At 36.6% G+C, this 13258-nt stretch overlaps 2 protein-coding genes across 3 annotated transcripts; both read right to left on the reverse strand.

Annotated features, from left to right (window-relative positions):
• Positions 1-812: 812 nt before the first annotated feature.
• Positions 813-3559, reverse strand: LOC121266425 (large ribosomal RNA subunit accumulation protein YCED homolog 2, chloroplastic). Its single transcript, XM_041170241.1, has 7 exons — positions 3210-3559; positions 2675-2851; positions 1949-2038; positions 1753-1842; positions 1434-1514; positions 1293-1338; positions 813-1201 (listed from the first exon to the last, which is right to left on the reverse strand). Exons 1-7 carry the CDS (start codon positions 3360-3362, stop codon positions 1113-1115), a joined length of 726 nt encoding a protein of 241 aa, XP_041026175.1. The 5' UTR covers positions 3363-3559; the 3' UTR covers positions 813-1112.
• Positions 3560-5040: 1481 nt separating this feature from the next.
• On the reverse strand, positions 5041-11460 carry LOC121265617 (protein COFACTOR ASSEMBLY OF COMPLEX C SUBUNIT B CCB3, chloroplastic). Of its 2 annotated transcripts, XM_041169303.1 has the most exons (3): positions 11263-11438; positions 11071-11114; positions 5041-5799 (listed from the first exon to the last, which is right to left on the reverse strand). In XM_041169303.1, the coding sequence occupies exons 1-3, from the start codon at positions 11303-11305 to the stop codon at positions 5257-5259; spliced, it is 630 nt and encodes a 209-aa protein (XP_041025237.1). In that variant the 5' UTR covers positions 11306-11438; the 3' UTR covers positions 5041-5256. The 2 variants fall into 2 exon arrangements, with proteins under 2 accessions (XP_041025237.1, XP_041025236.1); XM_041169302.1 differs by lacking the exon at positions 11071-11114 and having other exon boundaries at positions 11263-11460.
• Positions 11461-13258: the final 1798 nt, after the last annotated feature.

Genomic DNA, 13258 nt, shown 5'->3' on the forward strand with positions numbered 1-13258 from the left:
TGGTTAAGGGCCTTTGTGAACTTCTCTATCTTCGAAGACTATTAACTGAATTGTCTTTGCTCCTAGCTGCGAGATGGACCTATTCTGTGATAACAAGGCTGCAATTGACATTTCTCATAATCTAGTCCAGCATGATCGGACCAAACACGTGGAAGTAGACCGACACTTCATCAAACAAAATCTTTAGGCCAAGATAATTCGACTCCCGTTTGTTAAATCCGAAAACCAGTTGGCAAACATACTTACAAAAGTTGTATGTAGCAGAAGCTTCTACAACTCACTTGGCAAGTTGGGCATCTGAGGTCTATATGCACCAACTTGAGGGGGAGTGTTGGCGTGAGTTGTCCTCCGCGAGATTATAGGAGGAAATTTTGGGATACACTATCAATTTAGTTAATTAAGCCGTGATACATGTATAGCCAAATTTAGATTTTTTTCGTTTTGTTATATACCCACTCATTCTTGTAAAAAAGAGGATCGAATATACGAGACTTCTTATACTTTTTGTCAGGCTTGCCACATACTGGTTTGTCTTTGACAAAGACAAACGGAGAAAGTTCACATCGTAGTTGAGAAGGATTAGAACAGAATTTTGACTGGCAGTCTGCTGGAGAACAGAACCAAAAATTTAGGTGGCAGTCAGCTTAGAAGCCGGTTAGAGAAAGAAAGCAATGCTTCCATTTGCTGTCGGTTGGAGAGCAAAACAGAGATTTAGGTGGGTAGTGCTTGCTAGAACTTTTCTCAGAAATCGACTTTTTATAGGTACTTGGTGGCTCTGGGACCATAAAAGAGGAGAGAATGAGAACCAAGAGTGAATAAAGGCCGGCATCTCTCTCTCGCGTTTCATACCACCTTTGATCTTTATTTATAGGGTAGTTTACACTCAATCAAAGATTATAATTACAATCAAAATATCAATCAAGCTTACAGTCAAAATATATCAACTATAGTAGAAAACAAAGGGTAATGGCCTTATCACGAACAGACTGTTGGCGCCAGTTCTTTGCACTGATTATGGTGGCTGTTTACACTGATTAGGACTGCTGCTTCTTACTGAATATTCTTCAAAGCATGTAGTTCTGAAACATGATCAGAATGCCTAAATTAAGCATCTACTTCTTTAAATTGGGATATGAATTCTTCAGCTCCAAGAGTCTAGACCACCTCTTATCGGTAGAACCCACATTTTGTCCAGCAATACCTGCAAAGAGTTCATTAAGAGACTGCCTGCCTTGCATTGCATTGCCTATAGTTCAATAGTTGTCAAAATGAAACAAGATTACATGACTTACAATGCAATGTAGGTTCTGATCTCTCGCATAACTCCGAACAAGTATCCTGCAGAATAGATTTTGAGAATCTTTTCCCAAATGACTAGGAATTCAATGCTAGTTGTCCGATAATAAAAAAAATACTCCGGATGCAAATCATACTTTTACTGATGTGGTAAGACGGATTGAGTCTTGTACTAGTGAATCCAGGTCCACTTCATTTCCAGGTTTAACATAGATCACCTGCTAAGGAAAGCTGTGTTAAATCACATATTCAAAAGTCAAAACGAGAAAAATAAGGAGGGAAAAGGATCATTTCCATTTTGAGTGAAATTGATTGTATCGGTTTAGTGCAGAATATGAAATATTTTGATCATTTCACCTCTTGTTGACAAGAAAAATTACTTAAATACCTCATATTTTACACTAAATTGTATTAGAGAGAGAGAGAGAGAGAGAGAGAGAGAGATTAGAGACTTAATGATGGATCATCTCCCCCAATTTCAGGTAGTTGATTTTCATTATTATCCCTGCTTGATGGTAGAACCCATACGTTGAAGGTTGTGTCAATCTATAACAGCATGTACAGCAGCAGGTTAGTGTCATGCAAGCGCGGCATAATCTTTCCTCTCCAAATAAAATTCACATCTTCTTTTCTTAACAGAGTGAATATGTACCTCTCTGCAGTATGGTGAAGAGCAGATACTACATTTTCTACTGAAGGATGTAAGAATCCTTCCATCGACTGAAAGACCAAAGCCAGCGTGCTGGTAAATCCAAAGGGGAAATTAGTAGATAGATTCATTCATTGACTACCATGATATAGCATTTTGGGTTCTCTAGAAAATTGAATAAAGCCTTTAAAGAGTCCAACCATTTCAAGTTGGTGCATAAACATGCTCCTTACTATGAGATTGCATATATATATATATATATATAAAACCTCAATATTTTTATGCCAGCTGATGTTGCAGGTTTCCATATCACTAGAGTGTTTGATGTATCAATAAATAGGCTTGAAAATAGAATTTTCCAATATGTAGCATTGAGCATCAAGGAGTATTTGAGACAGTCTAATCGTTGAGTCAGCTAATTTGTCAGTCTAAGGGCTTAGAATCCATATAATGTGCTTGCTTGCCTTTTACCTTTTGCAATAACAACAATTACCACAATGGTGGATAGAAGAACGCCGACACACTGGAATTGGTGAAAAAAAAGGGATAAAACCATTGCAGAGCCCTCAAATTTTCCTAACTGATCTGCCCAAAGGAAGAACCATCAAACGCATACACCCTAAGCTACTTCATTTGACATTGCTTTCTTGTTTGGATTTAAATTTAGGATGAACATACAACTAAAACAAATAAAAGAAAGAAAGATGAAAGGAGTGGGAAGATAATCACCTTCTGGATGCAGAGGTTGATGAAAACTTGTGCATCTTTATGTTCATCATCTTCCAGCAAATCTTGCAACCGCAAGTCCCTGAGAGAGAGAAGGTAGTCGCAGTTCCATTTCCCTTGCCATCTCCCATCTGAGGTTGATATTTTGATCAGACGGCGTGGACCTCTGCTACTGTTTTTCTTAATTTGTTGAGAATTGTCCAGTACAAAATGGTCAGGTGAGTGGAACAAAACCATTGCTTTATGATAGAGACTAGAAAAACAGAGAATGCAAGGGAAAAAGAGAGACATTACTGCTCCAATAGAAAAACAGACAACTGTTTTAGTTATCAAGCTATATATATGTATGTATGTATGTATGTATGTATGCTGGTTTGATGTTGGATCTGCAGTTGCAATAGAAACACGCACTCACACAGAAGGAAGATGCTTCTGGGAAGACTTTGCAAGTTCTTAACAGATTGCAGTGAGCGAATTCATATAAAAAATAAAGAAGTATCATTAACACGTAACTGAATTTATAAAGTTTTCAGAATACCAGGGAGATGTCATTTCTTTTTGAAGTAGCTCTGGTTATGGAAAACTGAGATGGTGGCCGGGGGGGCTTGAGGGATTTAGCCTTTGCAGCTGTGTAGTGACTGGGGCCTGGGTTGATGTTTCTTGCCGATACCAGACGGCAAGCTTCTGCCATCTCTCTCTCTCTCTCTCTCTCTCTCTCTCTCTCAAAACTAGACGTTTGCTTATAACCTTATCTTCTTATTTAATCGGACCAAAGCTATTCTCCTTCCAAAATGGGGTTCTTTTCTTCTTAACAAGCTCCAATGGTTGGCTCTTTGGAAGGATAGATTGAAAGGATATTTGAGCATCGTAAAGGATTTATTTGTCTCACAGTTGAGACAAATCATATCCACATATTATATATCTTTTTCTTCTAATTATAGAGAATAATTAAGACAAGATAATTGTAGAGAATTTTATTCCTATTTTCTTTTATTTTATTATAATTAAGACCGCGAGCTACTTGTATATAGGAGAAATACTCCAATAACTTTGATCATCACTTAAAAAAATTTAAGTAGATATGATAAATGATATTTGCAGTCGTATAAGGTATAAGCATTACACAATTTCTTTAAAAAAAATGAGTAAATATAAAATTTACATGAAAAAAAACTAATTTTTTAATAGTTGTGCTACATATAAACTTCACACTCTACACATTATTTAAAAAATATGTGATTTTATTATTTTATCCTCATATTTCATATTTCATAAAATATGAGGGTAAAATAATAAATTCACATATTTTTAAGTGATGTGCGGGAATGTAAGGTTTATATATAGAAGTTTTCATTTTTTAATAGTGAACCTCATTCTTTTTTAAAAGAATTGTGTAATACTTACGCACTCCACGATATATCTAACTCAATAGATATACGCTATACTCTTCAATTTGTTTTAAACTTCAATAACATTTATGAATCCATAGAATATAAAACTTCAATTGCATAAGTTTAGAAAATAAAAAAGACATGTTAGAAAAACTAACATACTATTCATTTTAAGTAAAAAAGACACGTAGACACACATCTGATGAAAGTGTCTAAGACCTTTGAACGTACATGAAGTGAAACGTTCAAAATAAAAACTCAGGGAATTTAAACCTGTCTTGGAGGAAAACCACATAAACTATTTTAATATTTAATTCCAAATTTATTCTCATAACCTTTCAAATTATTTTTAAACGTAAATTACCAATTATGGACACATACTATATACCACACTCATATTCTCTTCTCATCTCACTATATAAATTTGACACTTCCATGATCTTTGATCATCTCTTATTAAAAAAAAAATCACATGTTGATGGACAATGTCACCTTATCATAATGGGATAGAATGAAAATGAAGTATGCAACATTTTATTTTACTAAAATATAGAATTTAATGTGGAGTGCCAAGCAAATCTTTTCAGTAACAATTGACAATCAGGGATGAATGCGAGTGTTCACTGAATTTTTAAATTTCACTTGAGAATAATTAAATGAATTTAAATCCGTCACCAAAAAATAAAAAAAAAACTTGAAAGAAAACTCCCATAGTCATTTCTAATTCTCCACAAATATTATGAGAACATAAAAGAGTTCATGTAGTTTATAACTAAAGACATTTCTCTTCACGAGTAATGCTATATACAGTCGTAGAGTACACAAGTATCAAGCAATCACTTTGAAAAAAAAAGTAGAGTCTACTATTAAAGAATTTAATTTTTTTTTCCATTTAAGTTCCACATTTACTTACTTTTTCAAATCGATTGCACAGCGCTTGCACACCACATGACTGCAAATATAATTTGTGAAGAAATCTAATTAAAAAGTATAAAGTATTTGATTTACAAAATGGTTTATTACAGTACAATTTAAACCCAACATTGGAAACCACTAGAGTACGTATAAATGGATAAGAAACAAAAAAACACTTCCTAGTACTGTATTCCAAAAGGTGAAAAACTCGCTCATTTCACAGCAGAGAAAAGTATTTCAATATACAAGCATTCTTCATTCCTACATCTTTCAAAAATGTTAGCTAACTTGTTGAGAAAGAAGGACAAGAAGCCCTTGTGGGCCCACCAATATTTCATTAAGAAAACTGATCAATCCGAACCAGACCACAGGAGTTACATCAACTCCGCCAAGGGGTGGTATCAGCTTTCGGGTAGGGATGAGAAGTGGCTCAGTGGGAGCATAGGCTATTACATAAGGGAACTTTCCAACAGGAAGCTTTGGATACCAGGACATCACTATTCTCAAAATGAACAGAAAGCCAAATGCTGGAAGAAAGGGGCCTAGAAATGCAATGGCGAGTTTTGCAGAAGCGGGGTCCAAGTCGGCTAATATCAATCTCTGCATAAAATCTATAGCAGCATTCGATGATGACGTCTCTGGTATGCTGATCTTGAGAAGTTCTGCAACTGTGTGTATATCAGATGGCTCTCCTGAAAGAGATGCATCTATTTGTGACAATTCATTGCTGGGGAAAGCCACAACTTTCATAAAACACGAGCTACATCGAGCAAGTTGTGAAACCCGATTTGACTTTCTTTTGGTTAGGCTCCTGAAGTGTTCCTGCCACAAGAGAAGTTATATAGCCAATATGGATAGGAATTCGATTACAAGCAGCATGAAAAGGACAGTGATCTTCTATTTTTAACATTTGGGGATGTATCAACCTTCAATGTCCCACCATGGGTATCTTGCCCTTGTGGTTCGTAACAACCACAATGGGTATATATCTGGTGAAAGAAAACACTTTATATGCCTCACAAAAGTTCAGTTAACAGTGCTAGAAACTGCCAAGCAAGCAGGATGGGATCCTTGCCTCTTTTTCTTTTTTCTTATTCTTTTCACAGGTACCAAAGTCAAGGAGCATCCAGGATCAAATAGCCATAAATCATTGAAACTACAAGTTTTGTTTGAGGGAAAACAAGCAGACATACTTCTGCAATTTCTTTGTAATGTGAAGGCAGACTAGGGGACTGCAAAAATCCCAGCATTTCTGTCTTAAAATAAAGTTACAGTATGAGACAATGGTCAATAAATTGAGATAAAGTCATCATGAAACCAAAGGCCATCCTAATAATAAAACCCTTGAGACTTTTCATGAAATCAAATGGACGCTAGATTTGAAATCAATTACAGTTTGCTTCCATAAGCAACCAAGGAACTAAAAAAGTAGCTAATTTTGCAAGATCTTAAATTATTGATACAAGGTGAAACAATATGGTCTCAGACTCCCCACAAGCTTCGGATAACAGCTCAAAAAAGTCAAGTAATCTTTGTATGTTGTTTTTCTACATAAATCTATTATAAGGTCATGTGAAGACAAAAGTAACTTTTTTTTATTGGCACCGAGTGTCCGGGAACAGCGTCCTGACTAATCTCGGGGGTGCATAGGCTCTCAGTAAGGAGTTTCCCGAAAGTGCACCTTAGGTAATTCAAGGGAAAAATCTCCCAGTCTGATGGCCCTTAGAGATTATTTGCACCAAAGGAGATTTGAACCTTAGACCTGGGGGAAGCATACTCCAAGCCAAGGTCTTCACCATTTGAGCCAATCCCTAGGGGTTATGAAGGCAAAAGTAACTAATGATCATTAGTGAAAACGAAAGAAAACTGTTTTAGTTGATCATTAGTGAAAATGATCAACTAAAACAGTTTCTCTTCTTTTTTCATCTACTAATCCATCTCACAAGGTTTACTTTAAAAATCATATACTACACTTTTGGTTTCTCATTTTAACTTCCAAGTTGAATATGTATAATTATTGCATCGACACAAACAAGATTTGATGCAGTCAAACACATTGATGCTGTCAATTTGGTTTCAAATTGATCCACTAACTGGCCCCTTAATGAGTTAGTGTCAATTGCTTTTTTCCTGAAAACCAGTCAATGCCTAAATTACTGTGAATCGTGCATCTAAACATATATGACAATGAGCGTGGACATGATCAAAAGAGAAGTCTTGCGTCTCCACCAGTTCACTAATCAACTGATGCTGTACATCTATGTGCTTAATCCTAGAGTGTCAAATGGGATTTTAAAAAATATTTATGCCACGTGTGTTGTTACAACACAGACATAGTGCCTTATTAAATCCCATAGTTACTCAACATTTAATTCCTCCAAAGCAATTGAGTGTAGCAGCTTCCCACTGGTATGTATTATGCCTCGACCAGAGGCAAGGATATTGAGTTTTGTTTCTTATTCATCCAAGCCACAAGATTTCTGCCTATCTATTACCAGCATTAACAGCCTAATCCACATTAGAATAGCCACCAAGGTCAACATTAGAATCTCTAGAGTACCAAACACCTAAGATGCAAAAATCACTTCATGAAGATCGAATGAAACTTGTGATGGAAATCAAAACTCTGAATGAACTTGAACTATAATTTGAATCCATAGTAACTCAATCGGGAAAGAAAAGTGAAGATGAAAGCCAGATTAAAGCAATCGGGGTCACATCCAATCAGGTATCTATTTCTCCCCAGGGTTCCCAGGGTTGATTATGCATAGAGTAAGCTGCATGATCCAAGCCATCCTACCAAACCCACCATGGCCACTCATTTGTCATTGTGACACATCTTGGTTCTCCATGTACTTGTATTATTTTTACTTCCAAATTTTCAGACAATATTTTGCAACATGCCATGTAATGTTTTATAACCCATGCTCCATTTGATACATCAGTGACATCGGGCTGCCTAGTGCTAGATTCCTTTATGCCTTTCTGATGGATGTTTCTATCGATTTTGGAATAGATTTCTATAAGGTCATGGTCATTCTAGAAGATTTTCATAGAAACACTACATACGCTTGCCTTCCATTTCAATATCTTACATCCAGATAGCTCTAGCACATCAGGCCCTCTTCCTCATGGCAATCACCAAGATAGACATCCACCAGCTATTAGGTATATCACCCTTGAGCTGAGTCTTTCATATCTTTGGAGCAAGTACCTCCCAAGGCTACAACACAGGACAAGGAGATCACAGTTGATCCTACACCTACGATGCCTCCATCAAGTTCTACTGGCTCATCTTCTTCTACGAGACCTGCATCAGTGACTCTCAAATGGATGTTGTGGCTTGGACCAGAAGCTAATTAGTTTGAAGCAGCTAGTATAATATGGAGCAGTCACTTGTTCGTCTAAACCAAGATGTTCATAACATTTGTGACCAGTAGGAGGCTAATGGATATACTATTGATGTTGATTTTGCTGATGCTGATGATTAATATTGTTGGATTGTACCCTGTCATTTTGTGACCAAAAGGGGGAACCATGATTTGTACAGAGGAGTAAAATAGAGGAGAGCTGAGAGCTGACAATTGGTGTACCAATGTATATTTTTTGTTCTAATATTTCTTCATATATAATTTGATCTGAAACCCCTAGGGGTTGGCTCAAGTGGTAAAGGCCTTGGGCTTAGTGGTATGCTCCCCCTAGGTCTAAGGTTCAAATCCTCTTGGGTGCAAACAATCTCTACGAGCCATCGGACTAGGAGATTTTTTTCTTGAATTATCCAAGGTATACTTGCAGGAAACTCCTTACCAAGGGCCTGTGCACCCCCGAGATTAGTCGGAATGTTGTTCCCGAACACTCAGTGCCAATACAAAAAAAAAAAAAAACTAATTTGATCTGATGTATTTATTGACATCATGATATCCTTTCTAGATTGATATTTTGATTTTTGCTGGTATATGGGCATTTCTATATATGTTCGTTCTCAATCCCAAAAGGGGATATTGCTAATGTAAAAACATTTCACCTCCCATGAGACACCTATTGATCGAGTTTGGACAGAAATTTAGTCGGATGTCAAATTGATTACGCTAGACCTTCCATGCACCCTTCAGCTGGCCAACACTTGCAATATAGAATTCACTAGACACAAAGAATTCTTTGTTGAGCGACATTTTTAGAGGATTTCACCAGATGCGGTAGGACCTGTGGTTGAGTTAATTTGCTTGATTGTGTATTTTACAAGATTTCTTAATCCTATTTTATCCTTATGCCCTACCTATATAAGCTTAATTGTGCACGAGTTTTAAGCTTCCTTCGGCACTATTCAACATAGCAAAAATCTTTTTTTTTTAAAAGAGAATTTTATGTGATGTCTTGCTCAAACTCATTTATCACGAAATAATCTTTCATCTATTAAGGAAAAACATTATGAGCCACAACTTAAGAATACACTATTGAGAAATTGAACAACTTAAGTCATCATTTCTCTAGAAAAAATTGCAAATATTGGGCACGATGTTCTGCATTTGATCCTTACGGTTTAGCTTTCAGTTTTCAGTAGTAGTATTGGAAGCATCAATTTAGTGTCTTACATCAGGACCTATATTTTTGTCATCATAAGTTAAACCCCTAGGTTTACATTGAGCTGACTATGAAGCAACCATAATTTTACATTGCAATTTTCCAAATGAATAATACTATGTTGGGGAACACATGAGCTAAAACAAGAAGAAACTTAAGAATACACTATTGAGAAATTGAACAACTTAAGTCATCATTTCTCTAGAAAAAATTGCAAATATTGGGCACGATGTTCTGCATTTGATCCTTACGGTTTAGCTTTCAGTTTTCAGTAGTAGTATTGGAAGCATCATTTTAGTGTCTTACATCAGGACCTATATTTTTGTCATCATAAGTCAAACCCCTAGGTTTACATTGAGCTGACTATGAAGCAACCATAATTTTACAATGCAATTTTCCAAATGAATAATACTATGTTGGGGAACACATGAGCTAAAACAAGAAGAAACAAAGAAAGCCTGACAGAATTATAATGGAAAGTAACCCACAGGGGTTTGACCACTTGGGTGTAAACAATTTATAGGGACCATCAGATTGGGGGAAATTCCCCCTAAATTACCCTAGGTGCATTTGCAGGAATCTCCTTGCAGAGAGCCTATACACCCCTCGGATTAGTCAGGACTTTGTTCACAACACCCAATGCCAATAAAATGGAAATTATAGTGGAAGGTGAAATTTAGCAATTTGTGTGGATGTTGAGATGAGATGAAAAATCTGTGAATGGTAGTGAAACGGTTTGTGAATAGTAGTGAAATGGTTTGAGTTAAAATATTTTATGGGATTTTGGGAAAAGAGAGAAGAAAGTTTGAATAAAAATATTATAAAGTTAAAATCTTGTTAGAATATTATTTTTTAATATTATTATCCCAACATCCAAACGGAGCCTACGGTTCACAAATATATATATGAAAGACCCTAAAAAACTAGAGGACGAAAGGAGTGGATAAATAAATACGTATATTCATATTACTGGACATCCATAAAAACTTGACTTATGGAATTGGAAATAATATTATCAGTGACATTGATGCAAATTGAGAAGTTCATAGAAAATTTCACATCTGCTTAGCAGAATGAAAAAACTTATAAACCATGCAAAGGCAGAATCAAGAACAACATGCAATTCACAAAATTGGCAGTTCAACAATTATCTATATACGCTAGTTTTATATAATTTTTTTGGCAAAAGCTGCGTTTTGATACCAAATTGGCTTAGCACAAAGCCTAGGAATGAAAACTCGAGCTACAGCTAGTGTAATGTATCCTCAGTGAAACTATAAACAAAAAAGCATGCCCATTTGAATTTTGAGTTCAATCAGATAAGTTGTAAACAAATTACTAAGGACAGGCTCCATTCGCGGAAGCTGGAAATAAATAAGGAAAGACTGAAACTCTGCATAATAGCTCTATCTTGGTACCTATTCTCTTATATCCATTTCTAGAAGACTCCTCATAAATTTATACAAAGTATGAGAAGGGAAATAAAAGAAGAAAAAAAATCCTGGCACTTACAGAAATATGGAAATTTCCTCGATTAGATAACAGTGCCGGCCATCCTAGGAAAAATTGATGACACAACTCAAAAATAAAAGACATGAAAAACCAACAGTGGAAGCTAATTGAAACCACTAAAATGTTAGGAACATAATAAGGCAGAATTCGCAGAACGGAAAGGCAAAAAGTGATAAAACAAAGGATAAATACCTTTGATTTGAACGTGATTGAAAAGGTGAGCAGAAGTCGCCATTTTAGCGTCCAGAAAGAGTTCGAGAGCGGGGGGTGGAGGGGACTTATCTCTCCCTTAAGTGTAAGTACCCCAGTATATCCGAGCGGGTTTGGGTATGAAGCGGGTTGACGTCTAGACAACTTACATCCGTTGATAAGCATAGAATAGGAAAGAGACGTTCCGAAAAAGATATATACGAAAGAGTGAGCACATAAACAATATAGACACATTTTCTTAAAATTGTGAGCTAATAAAGAAAAAATAATGTTAAATATAGTTATGAGTTGTGTAAATATCGCATCTTTTTTTTTAAAAAAGAGTTGAATACATTATTAAAAAATTAATTTTTTCATGTAAATTTCATATTTATTCATTTTTTTTTTAAAATGAGTACGTACGCGGTGTTTGCGCACTCTATGACTACAAATATTATTTCTTTTAAAGAAAATACTTTTTTAAAAAAATTAATATTATAATATTATCATCATTTTACAAACATTCCTCCACTTGAAAAATGATAAACAGTAAATCATTTTTACAACTCAATCTTTTCTACAGACTAAGTTGTAAAATCTGAAATTACAACCCTGTAAAGTTAAGTTATTATATTTTATGGAAGATTCAGAAGTGAAATGCGGGTCCTCTCTCGGTGAGGTGAGGTGAGCCTATGCTTTGAGGAGTCTTAAGACGTGGTATGTTGAGTGCTGAAGACCTGGAAGATGACCTTCACAAGCAATGGGAGGGTCTTACTCTCTTAGAACATGAGGCTGACACGATGAGGGTGGAGAGTGGGGTGTTAGAGCAGTAGTTGAAAAGGGAAAGAGGTGCCTTTTGATGTTGATCATTACGGATAGGGTGGTTAATAGACAGGCTTTTAGGGATACCATGACCAAGGTATGGAGGCCTAAAGGGTGGTTACAGTTCAAGGAAGTGGGGGCCAACAGGGTATTGGTGGAGTTCCAGCATGAACATGACAGAGCTAGGGTCTTGGCAGGAAGACCATGGACTTTTGATAGAGCCTTGGTTTGCCTACAGGAGATTGATGGCCAAGTCCCATTGAAGGATATTGCGTTCACTGAGGAACTCTTCTGGGTTCAAGCACACAACATGCCAATGGCCAGCATGACCAAAGAGATCGGGGGTATGCTATTTTCAGGAATGGAAAAGGTGGTTGAAGTGGAGACAAACGAGAAGGGGTGTGGCCGGGGAGGTGTTCTGAGGGCCAGAGTGGTAGTAAACACTACAAAACCTCTTATAAGTGGAAGATTCTTTACAATCAATAAGGTGCAGCATTGGATCCCTTTTAAGTATGAAAGATTACCGTCTTTCTACTTAGATTGTGGTTCTATAAACACTCATCCTATTGCTCTGGTTCTTCTCGTTATAATAAGCTGAAAGCAAACAACCAGTTTGGACCTGGTTAAGGGCCTCACCTGCGAAGATGAGTGGTCCCGAGTTTAAACACTATGGTGGCGACTCGTTGTAGACTTCCCCACATTATCAACCGAGTAGTAGCTCAGGGATAGAGTCAAACAAGGACAGCCAGGAAATCAGGAGTGATTCGAGGAAACTAGATCCAAAGGGTGGGCTGCAGGCTGAATGTCAGCAGGATTTTGGGAATCATAGTAAAGCTACAAATCCTGCAGCATTGGACTTGAACAAGCAAGTCCTCGAGGGGCCCAAGGGAAGAGGCATTTCCCAATAGGGAATACTGTAGTAAAGATGGCAGAGTGGAAGCCAAATTTGGAAACAATACAAAAGTGGTCCCCTCCTCCTTAGGTGGTTGTTTAAAGAATCAAATATCCTATCTGGATAATTTTTTGGACCAGCAGATAAAGGAGTTAGTTGAGACACGCCAAGCAAAATGGAAGAGGAGAGCACGTGACAAGTCCTTCTCTCTCATTTCTCAAGCTTGTCCAGAAGTGCAGGTATCATTTGGTAGCCGAAGACAGTTTGAACCTAGTGAAAGGAATT

This window comes from Juglans microcarpa x Juglans regia, chromosome 5D (assembly GCF_004785595.1).
Source record: "Juglans microcarpa x Juglans regia isolate MS1-56 chromosome 5D, Jm3101_v1.0, whole genome shotgun sequence".
NCBI classification, from domain to species: Eukaryota; Viridiplantae; Streptophyta; class Magnoliopsida; order Fagales; family Juglandaceae; genus Juglans; species Juglans microcarpa x Juglans regia.